Source organism: Formica exsecta, unplaced genomic scaffold (genome assembly GCF_003651465.1).
Source record: "Formica exsecta isolate Colony F162 unplaced genomic scaffold, ASM365146v1 scaffold1717, whole genome shotgun sequence".
NCBI lineage: Eukaryota > Metazoa > Arthropoda > Insecta > Hymenoptera > Formicidae > Formica > Formica exsecta.
In genome coordinates this window covers 2682-14393 of record NW_021849034.1, presented here as the reverse complement: position 1 = coordinate 14393, position 11712 = coordinate 2682, and the positions used below count along the sequence as shown (strand labels likewise).

General features: G+C 41.1%; 3 protein-coding genes across 3 annotated transcripts; 1 reads left to right on the top strand and 2 right to left on the bottom strand.

Moving 5' to 3' along the window:
• Positions 1-6262: 6262 nt before the first annotated feature.
• On the bottom strand, positions 6263-7036 carry LOC115233336. The gene has a single exon (XM_029803680.1). It carries the CDS (start codon positions 7034-7036, stop codon positions 6263-6265), a length of 774 nt encoding a protein of 257 aa, XP_029659540.1.
• A 2745-nt stretch (positions 7037-9781) lies between these two features.
• Positions 9782-10387, bottom strand: LOC115233335 (matrix metalloproteinase-14-like). The gene has a single exon (XM_029803679.1). The coding sequence runs from the start codon at positions 10385-10387 to the stop codon at positions 9782-9784; it is 606 nt and encodes a 201-aa protein (XP_029659539.1).
• A 396-nt stretch (positions 10388-10783) lies between these two features.
• Positions 10784-11710, top strand: LOC115233338 (the record flags this gene model as incomplete). Its single annotated transcript, XM_029803681.1, has 2 exons — positions 10784-11203; positions 11286-11710. Coding segments are annotated over exons 1-2 (622 nt in total), but the record flags the coding sequence as incomplete, so codon positions are not given.
• Positions 11711-11712: the final 2 nt, after the last annotated feature.

Genomic DNA, 11712 nt, shown 5'->3' with positions numbered 1-11712 from the left:
TTTCTTGAACACTCGGTATATCAAAAAGTATGTAAAAATATAGCTATGAGTCTGTAGAACGAGAATACGCTCGAAAAAACTCGGAAAGGCAAAAATTTGAACTTTTATATATGCGGCCCTGCGAAAGTCCCCAAAGTGCACGATCCATATGTAATTATATATATGTAGATGGTGTATTTCGAGGACATCAAAATTCTATTGCATATATCTATGCACTAAAATAAGATATTATAAACGTAAGCACATACGTATGTTCGCAGGACCTTTTCGCTGCATTACCACTAAAAACATACATTCTACGATTTATTTATAATCCACAGGAACACTATTAGAAAACTGAAAACTTTATTATAAAATGTGACAAAATTTAAAAACGTTATACATATATTTTAGAATGTATACGTAAACCCAAACGCTGTATACATAGATTCTTCAGACCGTGAAAAATTAACCTTAAAAAAACGATTAAATGACGTTATTTCGGTGACGATAATATGTCGTCAAAAATATCACGTCTGTGTTACGTCATTATTTAGACTGACGTCATATGACGAGAAATGACTGTTATGCCTCCGGAGAGGTACGGTAGTTAGGATCGTTTGCCGGAAGGAATTTGGGAATTCGGGCTCCGCCCGAGTAACTTGTTGTGCCTCCGTGGAGGTACAGAGATTTTGTTGGGATCGTTGGCCAATTGGAACTTAGGAGCTCAGGGTCGCACAGGGTCTTCTCACCGTTTTCATTAAATATGTAATCGTGTTAGAATAAAAGTCGTTTATTCAGATACATTAGCTTTAAATCTTCTTTTCTTTCTCGCACTTCAACTCGGCTTATCGCGGTATAGAGTTGCTTCGCGTGCCTGATATCGCGGCTGCCGTCGCGAGATCAGCTGGGACGTTCGTTATTATTAAAACGATTACAATTGTCTGTCTCGTAGTTACTTTTATTAAGTTCGACGGTACGGTATAGTTTTATAATTTTATCTGCTTCGTGTGGTTTTATGATTAGGACTGCCTAGCGCTCGTTCGAGGTGGGTAGTTTTATCACCTCCTGTTCGATTAGTTTTTTGGAGGGGATCGCTTAGCAACAGGATCATAGGTGGTCGTGTCGCTTGATTTTGGGTGGAAAAACCTCGGATGCAAGCTACGTATATTCTTTGCTTGCATTTCCGGCGTATCGTTCTTCGAGTCTCGCGAACGCTTAGCGACAAGACCATGTCACAGTATATACAGTAGCGCAACTCCCTGTCGGCACCTTTGATGTTAGTGTTGGCCAAAACGGAGTGCGCATGCGCGAAATATGTAAGTTGGTCAGTAACGCCATCTGAACTTCTCTCTCGCTCACTCTCGTTTTTCGTTCTCTTTCTAACTCATTGATACATATGTAGTAATAAGTAATAATCCACGTACTTCAGTGTGTTCGGCGATTTTTTGTGTGGCGAAATGTCGGAGCAGAGTTTGTTTGAAATTTTGTATTAAAAACGGAATTAAGTGCAGCGAAATGTTGAAAATGTTAAAGAAGGCGTTTGGCGACGATACTATGTCACAACCACGAGTTTATGAATGGTACAAACGCTTTCAGGAAGGCCGAGAAGGCATCGAAGATGACGCGAGGTCATGAAAACGTGGAAAAAGTTAGAGATTGTGCTTGCTAATATATTAGCTAATATTAGCTAATATATTAGCAAGCACAATCTCTAACTTTTTCCACGTTTTCATGACTGGTGGACGTGCTAGGACGCCCAGATTTCGCATCATCTTCGATGTCTTCTCGGCCTTTCTGAAAGCGTTTATACCATTCATAAACTCGTGGTTATGACATAGTATCGTCGCCAAAGGCCTTCTTTAACATTTTGAACGTTTCGCTGCACTTAATTCCGTTTTTAATTAGTGTGAGAGAGAACGAAAGAGTAGAAAAAAAAGAGTAGTGAGAGAGAAATTTAGATGGCGTTACTGGCCAACTTACTTATTTCGCGCATGCGCACTCCGTTTTGGCCAACACAAAATCGGGAGAGTTGCGCTACTGTATATACTGTGACCATGTGTCGTTTCGCTCGGTTTTTGCGGCAAGATCTAAGTAGGGACTTTTTAAGACTCTCATTATAATTATTATCATAAAAAACAATCGCTTGTTTAGCTTTACCAATACTTTGCTATTTTACATTATTTTCAATGTCTACTACACTATATAATTTTTCCGCTATGCATTCTCTATGCGTTTATATACATATGCTTATTTTATTAAACATATGATTTTCTTATCAAAATTATTACTTTTTAATTTCAATAAATCTACAGTACTTCTCAAACATAGTCTTTTATCTGGTTTTGCATCAATAATTTTATTGCAACGAAATAACATTTTTGAATACGATAGACCGTTTTTGAAAATACTCCCCAAGTAGCAACAAAATATTTAATAAATGTTTGAAACTCATTTTCAAAAATATTTAAAAAATTTTTAAATAATTCGTTGTTTTTTTATTTATTAAAAAAACGTTCATTTTAACGTTCATGTAATATAAATAATATTAATTGTTGTGCCTCTAGCCGCTAAGGAAGAGGTCTTTAGGGATTTATAGTGTAGAGTATAACCATGAGTTCGCATTACTCAGCGCTATCCATATAGTTGTATTCGTGTTTATGTGTCGAATATTACAGTTGTTTGTATATGTCTCTAACTGTACACATGCTTCGCATAGCAAGTGCGTTCCCTGCGGTATTTGTGACGCTGTTTCCTTGAGGTTATGTAGGATGCTTTCTATGGGTAATAATTTTATGTCGATTACCCGTCTTTTCGCGTTAATCAGATGCGCGATAATATCCATAAGATCGTTCGTTAGATCTTTTATTATGGCATTTAATATTATTAAGTGTTCGTCGAGATCTTCTTGTTGTCCATATCCGACTTCTGTTTGTATCCAGGCTTGTCGCATCTTCTCTGTTATATTTATTTAAGAATTGTTCTTCATTTTCTTGCAAAACTTTTGCAACATTATCCACATGCGCAATTGTTGCGTTTAATATTTTAATCTGATTTTTCATCGCGTGCTGCAGCGTTTGCTGATTTCTTTGCATGAGATTTAATTGCTCCTTTATAATTTTTTCGTCGTCTGCGTCCATTGTGCCGAAGAGTGTTTTGGCTATCGTTCCTAGACCGTCGATTAGCCCTCGTCTTGTCTTCTTGGGTGCTTGGTACGCAAATTTTAGGCGTTTTAGCAATTTTTCTGCTTGTTCTCTGTCCTTTTCTGCTATTTGTAGCAGGTTGTGGCAGGTTTCTTTCATTTTTATTTGCAATGGTTTATCGTAGCATAGAGCTCTCGTCTGTGCCATATAGTTTCTCAATTGTTCATGTCGATGGTCCATTGCGGCGATGTCTAGTTTTATCACCATTTTCCATGTGGATTCGATTTGGTTTATCTTGCCCATTTTTTCGAAGTAGATACCCGGTTCATGTTTAAATTCTTTTATTTCGATTTGGGTATCAAATTCGGTTTCCTTACAGGTGCTCCGTGCAATAAGACTCCTGTAATAGAAAGCTTTGTATTATATTATAATATTTTCTTAGAATCATTTGCGGTGCATTCTCTTTTTCTCTGGATGCATATACAGCTATTTTTGCTTTTATCTAGCCCTTTCCAGGCTTTTTATTCGCTCTTCCATTCAGTCTGTCTTCCGACGTCGTCTCGTACTTTTAATCCTGTACGGAAATTTTTCTTGCGTGTTGTCTCGTCGCGTTGTGCGAACGGTTCTTTGAGTTTTTTCGGGTGTTATGGCTCCCAACTGTCACGAGCTATTTTTCAGTGTTGCTCAAAACACTGTCAGGGGTCAATATCCCTTAGTGGAGGTGTCAGACGTGTCGGACCATTTTGCCCGTTCCTTTCGGGACCAAATCTCGGCGCCCGCGCTTGTTCGCGAGATCGAATTGCTGGGTCTTCCGGATTTAGTGGTCGATCGTGACGTTGATTTTGTGCCGGAAGTGCCTGTGAACGCGTCGCCGCCCCATATCAATCGGGGTCGCGGACTTGAATTTCGGTGGGATCCGGCGCCTCGTTTTGTGGGTCGTGGTCGCTTTCTCAACCCTGAGCCTCGTCCTGTGGGTCGTGGTCGTGCCCTTCTTCAGGCTATGCGGGAGTGGAACCTGGGTCGCGGTGCTGGACGTGGACGTTAAGGTAGAAATTTTTTATTTCCGTTTCTCTTATTATTTATTCTATTCTTTATTTTCTTCGTGCATTTTTCTTTCTCTTTTTTCTTTTTCTTACTCTTTAATTTTCGATAAATGGTTTCATTCTATTTATGTGGACGCGTATGGTTTTCCTTCCCCTTTTTATTGTGTAGTTCACTTCCGAATTTTTTTCGATTATCGTGTAGGGTCCGGTCCATAGGGAGTCCAATTTCTTTGATCGTCCTCGGCGAACTGTTTTGTCGTACAAGAAGACATTTTTTCCTACCTTGAGTTTGATTTCTTTCGTCTTTTTATCGTAATTTTCTTTAGTTTTTACTTTTTCATTCTTTATGTGCTCCTTTGCAACTTGCTGTGAGGCTCGTAATTTTTCTTTTAATTCTTGAGCGTAATCATCGTATGTATACGTGGGCTTAGGCGGTTGCGACAATGTCGTCGGTAATGTTGGTGCCCGTAAATTAATTCGAAGGATGTGAACCCTGTCGCCGTGTGCGGTGTCGTATTATACGTAAACATCGCGTAGGGAATCCATTCGTCCCAATCCGTTTGATCGGCATTTATATAATGTCGGAGATATTCGGCTAGAGTCCGGTGAGATCGTTCTAGCGATTCGTTGCTTTCCGTTTGCAAGTGTTTTTAAATATTTCACTTAAAAAATTTGTTCCTTGATCCGTTAATATTTTTTCTGGTCATATCGTGCTCGAAAATTATTTTCGTCGCGAATTCTTTCGATATTGTCGCGGCTTCTTGGTTCGGTATCGGAATTGCTTTACTAAATTTTGTTAGATTATCTTGGAACGTTAAAATATATTTATTTCCATTATTAGTAATCGTTAGTGGACCTACGCACATTTTTCAAAAGGTTTATTGGCAGTATCCGTTATTATTAGCGGTGCCTTAATTTTCCGCGATAATTTGTTTTTTTGACAAAATTCGCATTTTGTTATATAGTTCGTACAAGAGGACTTTTTCTCCTACCTTGAGTTTGATTTCTTTAGTCTTTTTATCATAATTTTCTTTGGTTTTTATTTTTTCGTTCTTCAGATGCTCCTTTGCAACTTTTTTTTTTGCTGTGAGGCGCGTAATTTTTCTTTCAATTCTTGCGCGTAATCATCGTATGTATACGTGGGCTTAGGCTGTTGCGACAATGTCGTCGGTAATGTTGCTCGGTGCCCGTAAATTAATTCGAAGGGTGTGAACCCTGTCGCCGTGTGCGGTGTCGTATTATACGTAAACATCGCGTAGGGAATCCATTCGTCCCAATCCGTTTGCTCGGCGTTTATATAATGTCGGAGATATTCGGCTAGAGTCCGGTGAGATCGTTCTAGCGATCCGTTGCTTTCCGTTTGCAAGTGTTTTTAAATATTTCACTTAAAAGATTTGTTCCTTGATCCGTTAATATTTTTTCTGGGATCCCGTGTTCGAAAATTATTTTCATTATTAGTAATCGTTAGTGGACCTACGATGTCCAAAACACATTTTTCAAAAGGTTTATCGTCAGTATCCGTTATTATTAGCGGTGCCTTAATTTTTCGCGATAATTTGTTTTTTTGAAAAAATTCGCATTTTGTTATATAGTCTTCGACATCTTTTGTCAATCCTCGCCAATTATGCATTAGGCGAATTCGATTGATCGTACGCTCTTTTCCTTGATGCCCTCCCACAGGTGCATCGTGATATTCGTATAGAATACGTCGCTTCTCGTCTTCCGTGTATTCTCGCGTTATCTTCGTGTCGGTGCTCTCATCCTCCTCGACGCTGTTGATATCCGCCACGTGTCGACTTAGCGCGTCAGCGTTTCTGTTCGCTGTTCCGGCCTTGTGTATGAACTCGTAATCGTATTCTTCTAATTTTAATCTCCATCTAATTAATCGAGATCCAGGGTCGGTTACATTAAATAACCATACGAGCGATTTATAGTCTGTGACTATCGTAAATTTTGTCCCGTATAAGTACGGTCGAAAATGTTTAACGGCCCATACTATTTGGGCATACCTTGCTAATAGTTCCTTTTCGGTCGTATTATAATTTTGTTCGGCTTTCGATAGTATTCGACTGGCATATGCTATTGGTTGATCTTGGCCTATTTATCGCTCCGATTGCATAATCTGATGCATCGGTCGTTACGAATAAATTCTTTTTCGAAATCTGGATATTTTAGTAAAGGTGCCGTTGTTAATTTTTCTTTAAGCATTTCAAATGCTTGTTGTTGTTCTTGCGTCCACTCAAATTTATTTTCCTTTTTGGTTAACTTCGTTAGTGGTTTCGCGATTTTAGAGAAATTTTCAATAAATTTTCTATAATATCCGGCTAATCCTATAAAAGCTTTAATATCTTTTACTTTCCTAGGCGTCGGAAAATTTCTTACGGCTTCTAATTTGGTTGGATCCGGCAATATTCCGTTTTCTGTAATTATATGACCTAAGTATGTCACTTCTTTTCGTAGATCCTTTTTATTTGGCGTTCGTATTACGTTAATTTCTTCTGTTTCACTTCGTTCGATTTCCTCTACACTTACTTGCGGCATTAACATTTCGATTATGTTATCCGTTGTATTTAGAATGCTTGCTGCACATATGTAATTCGTAGGTTCTACTAGGCAATTACCTATAAATATTCCTGGTATTGTTTCTTCTGCCTTTATCACGCCTATCGTGTTCTTATCAGTAGCGACCTGTATTATAGTTTCGCTACGTGGTTTCAACATCATTTTTAGATAGGGGTAAAGCTGTAAGATATGCTGTCCTACCTTTAATTGTTTTGTTTTATAATTGCAAGTGGCTTGATGTTTTCGTAGAAAATCAACTCCTAGTATTCCGTCATATTCTATCGGAAAGTCATCCTTAACAACGTACATAGTATGCTTGATTCGGCGCTTTTCCAGAGTTATTGTCGCCTTAAATTTTCCAATTGTACATATTTTATGTCCCGTTACGCCGGTGAGCGTTATTTTTTCTTCTTTTATTAACGTTTCGCCTTTTAACTGTTTCACTTTAATTAGTGATATTGCGGCTCCTGTATCGAATAGCAAATTTATTTTTTCGCGTTTCGCTTCTCGCATTGGTAATGTGACAAGGTCCAATCCTGTCTGTATATGCGGCGTATTTTTAAAGTGTGATACTTGATATTCAATTGTAGGTCGGTGCGACTTTCTTTCGTTCCCTTCTTCCTCATCGCTGCTTTGCGCGGAGTTAAAGTTATTTTTTCCTTGCTCGTTATTCTTGCGGTTTTTATTTTCCGGTCATGAATCATATTATTTGGTTCGGCTCGATTGATGTCTATTGGGTCGTCCGTGTAATAACCAACATTCTTCGTGATCTTTTTTTTAATTAAAATATATTTTTATTCTAAGGTTCTTTTCAGATTTGATATTGAGGTGTGTAACGCGTGTATAATTTTTACAATATTTGTTTAGGTATAACTCTTTATTTATCATGCCTAAAGATATTAGATATTTAACACAGAGACGAAGGAATCAGATTATTAATCGAGATTTACGTAATGAAGATTTGATTTTATTACATAGTCCAAATTCTACTTCATATTCCACTTTATCAAATTTAGCATCTAATGTAATAGAAGAAGCTGCTAATATTAACACAAATTCAGAAAATTTTTGCACGAATAGTACATCATTCGACGATACAGACCAATCGGAGGAATTATCAATAGATTTTTAGCTTGAAAACAATGATATATATACTTTTGATGAGGAAAATAATATACCTGCATTGACAGATAATAATAAGTGCAATAATGAGCTAAGCTTACGGGAAGATTTAGAGAAATTAATTATAGAACGTAATGTTCCTCACAATATTGCTAATGAGTTACTGAGAATATTAAGAAAGCACGGTCATACTGAATTGCCTATTGATGTTAGAGTTTTAGTTAATACACCACGTAACGCATTCGTAAACATAAAACGTATGGGTAATGGTCGTTATGCACATTGGCCTTACTTCTGCTGTGGAACGATCTATAGAAATTTACTCCCAATTAAAATTAATATAAATGTAGACTGCTTACCAATTTCGAAAAGTTCTAGTAGCCAATTCTGGCCTATCATGGCATCTATTAAAGATATCGGTATTCATACATTGCCATTCGTAATTGGTATATATCATGGTATTTGTAAGCCGAGTGATGCGATTAATTTTCTTAACAGTTTTGTTAACGAATTTCTGTTTCTTTCTGAAAATGGCATAGTTGTTGATAACAAGAAATATAAAGTAGTAGTTAAGATAGGCCACCACTAACCCACTTTACCCATGAGAGCGAGAGAGATGGATAGAGAGATAGAAAAGGATGGAGATATGGATTAGAACAGTTTGTAGACGACCGAGAGAGAAAGCGCGGACAGGGGGAGAGAGGAGGGGGGTTACGTAGGGCGAGACGGGGAGCGTGGCGAGGGGGGTCAGCGTGACGTCACGGGAGGGAGCGGGTATGAATCGCTAAGATTGCCCGTGAGATGGTGCTCGGCTCGATCGGAGGTCGCGCTTACCGATCCGCCCTACGCCCCCCCCCTCCTCTCCCCCTGTCCGCACGTCCCCCTCGGTCGTCAACAAACTGTTCTAATCCATATCTCCATCCTTTTCTATCTCTCTATCCATCTCTCTCGCTCTCATGAAAGTAAGTTAGCGCCGGTCTATCTAGACGCCCAACAAAATCAACGAGATTGCCCGGGAGATGACGCTCGACTCGATTGAGGTTGCGATTTCTCCCGGCGCGATTTGACCTTGGCGCGACTCGACCTTGACACGACTCGTTCCTTAAGGTTTCTATCTCTCTATCCATCTCTCTCGCTCTCATGAAAGTGAGTTAGCGCCGGCCTATCTAGACGCCCAACAAAATCAACGAGATCGCCCGGGAGATGACGCTCGACTCGATTGAGGTCGCGATTTCTCTTGGCGCGATTTGACCTTGGCGCGACTCGACCTTGACGCGACTCGTTCCTTAAGGAGGTGACGGCGATCTCTCGCGCTGCTTTTAGCGCGTGATCCGTTATCGCGATTCTTAAGTTCCGCGAGCGGACGCTGATATATGGCGCCGAGGGAGATGGGTAGAGGAAAGGTTAGCGGCGATACGAGCGCGCTTATCGCTCGAGCGAGATAGCGAATCGTCGAAAGGTTGTGGAATAAAGAGAGATTGTTTTTTTGCGCGAGAGGAGGAGCGTTTTTATTGTTTCCTTTTACAATATTTTTAATGTATTAATAATTGGGCGATAAGAGAAACGACGCTAGCGGATTATTAGTTCGAATAAACATTTAATAGTCTTACCCATTGTCCTGTTTAGCTCTTTTAGCGTATCCCGCGCTATCCTCGCGGTCTCGCTCGGTTAGCCTCGATCGATTGCCAAATGAGTGCTGCTGTTGCGGTGGCCCACCCATTGTCGCGTACATTATCGCTCGTTTTTTTTTCGTCGGTATTCCGGGAAATATATCTTTTAATGGAGCGTGTCTAATGATAATATCATGCGGCTCTCGTCAATTTCCGCTACCTTGTCGTCGTCATAGATCGCTTAGGTTCGTCCCGTGTGCGTGTTTATCGCAGCGTTAATCTTAACATTTCGAGGAAGTCCGATATCGTGAAGATATTTCGGCTAACCCGATTTTAGCTTAAGGCTAGGATATTCCGCGAGGTAGATCGAATCGTCCGCGAATAGCGCGAGATCGCCCGAGGGTTTTCGATACGCGGCGGATAGGCGCGTGAAATTCGTTGGGAGAAACGCCGCGTAATCCGTGAGCGTCATGGGTCTACCGTAGCGTTTCTCGGTCACGTCGATTGACCACACATTACGGCGATTAGCTATATATAATTGGTGATTCATTATCAGCACGGCGTCCGCGCGCCGTAAAGCGCAGAGATCCGCGCGCGCGGGGTCAACTGGCGCGACACTCGTCGTAGCGGGCGCCGCGGTAGTCGTGGGAGTCGCCGTTGGATAGTTTCCGTCGTCGTGAGACCCGTACAGATTCTGTATAGCCAGAATATCCTCTATGCTCAACTTAACCGGAAATTGATTCTCTATATCGGGTATATATGGAAACATTATCGAGTTGTTGCGCATGCTGTGTTGTAGACCCAAAGCGTGGCCAATCTCGTGCGTCAGCGTTTGCAACAAATGATGCGTGTTGGGAGGATTTTTATTGAGATACACATGCCACGGTTCTGAATCGTCAACGTGTACCTCTGACGCGAAATCGGTCATTCCAGAGGGCAAGAACGCGTGAGCTAGGGCTCCCCCGGGACTGCCTATATTCCTGCGATATCGTTGACGAATTTGACGCGGGTGGGGGAAGAGAAAACGCGATTCGTTCGAAAAAGAGTCGCAGTTCGCCTCGATTAGAGGGACCGGACCTTTCGATGATGAGCGAATATCGGCCGAGCGTCTGGGATGCGCGTTATCTAGCGGACGCTCGAGTACCTCTCGCGGTTTTACTTTTTTATTATTTCTATTTTTATTATTCGTTTATCTTGTAAGAAGAACACTTGACGAGCGATTAGAGAAACGTACCCTTTCCGGCGACGATAAACATTCATCGCGTATCCGGGATGCGCGTTATTTAGCGGGCGCTCGAGTCCCTCTTATCACATTATTTTTGTTATATATTTTCCTCTATAATCTATTTTTATTACTTGTTTATCTCCGCTCGTACCGCGGCATCCGCGCGTCGATCTTTATAAACGCGAGATCGTTTCGAGAAGCGTCAAAGTATTCTCGCTCGCGAAATAGTAAAGTGACTAGTCGACGAAGCGCGAAACGGTATAAGAGCAAAGTGGCGAGGTGTGAAATAACGAGAATTAAAATCAGTCGCGAACTACTCGATATGGAACGAATCGAGCAGATAATTAACGCGGCCGATTATATTAATGTGAACGGTGATTTAATTGCAATAAAGGCTTACGTTTTGGGAGATCTCGCCTCGGATTTGCGCGAGGAGGCGCGAGGCATTATCGAGAACAGTCCGGATTTGCTCAGACTGAACTTTCAGCTGGATGGAGACATCGATATCGCGCGTTCAATGTAAGTATTCGATTAAAATTTTTATAATACTTTTTTATAATAAATTATAATTTGTAATAATCCTTTTACTTTTTTACTTTAGACAACAGATAGAAGATTGTATAAGAACGGCGCGAGAATCGCTCTATGATTTATTTACGAAGACGAGGACTATGCTCGCGCAGGCGCAAAACGTTCACAGCGCGTTGCGCGACGCTCGCCAACGCGACGTCGCGCTAGCCCCCGAGCAATTTGAGTTTCGCGATCGCGACTTCGCCATCCCTGAATTAATCGACAGGCTTCACGAACACGAGAATAGGCGAGTTATCGCGTCACCGATCGACGAGGAGCCCGAATCGCGGCCAATCAGCGAGGAGCCCGAATCACAGCCAATCAGCGAGGAGCCCGAATCGCGGCCAATCGACGAAGAGCCTGAATCGCGACCGATCGACGAGAAGCCCGAATCGCAATTAATCGACGAGGAGCCCGAATCGCAGCCGATGGAGGACGAGGCCGAACCGTCGACGGGC

Coding starts and splice junctions, on each gene's coding strand:
- LOC115233336 (XM_029803680.1), bottom strand. CDS start 7,036: ATGTACGTTGTTAAGGATGACTTTCCGATAGAATATGACGGAATACTA.
- LOC115233335 (XM_029803679.1), bottom strand. CDS start 10,387: ATGACCGATTTCGCGTCAGAGGTACACGTTGACGATTCAGAACCGTGG.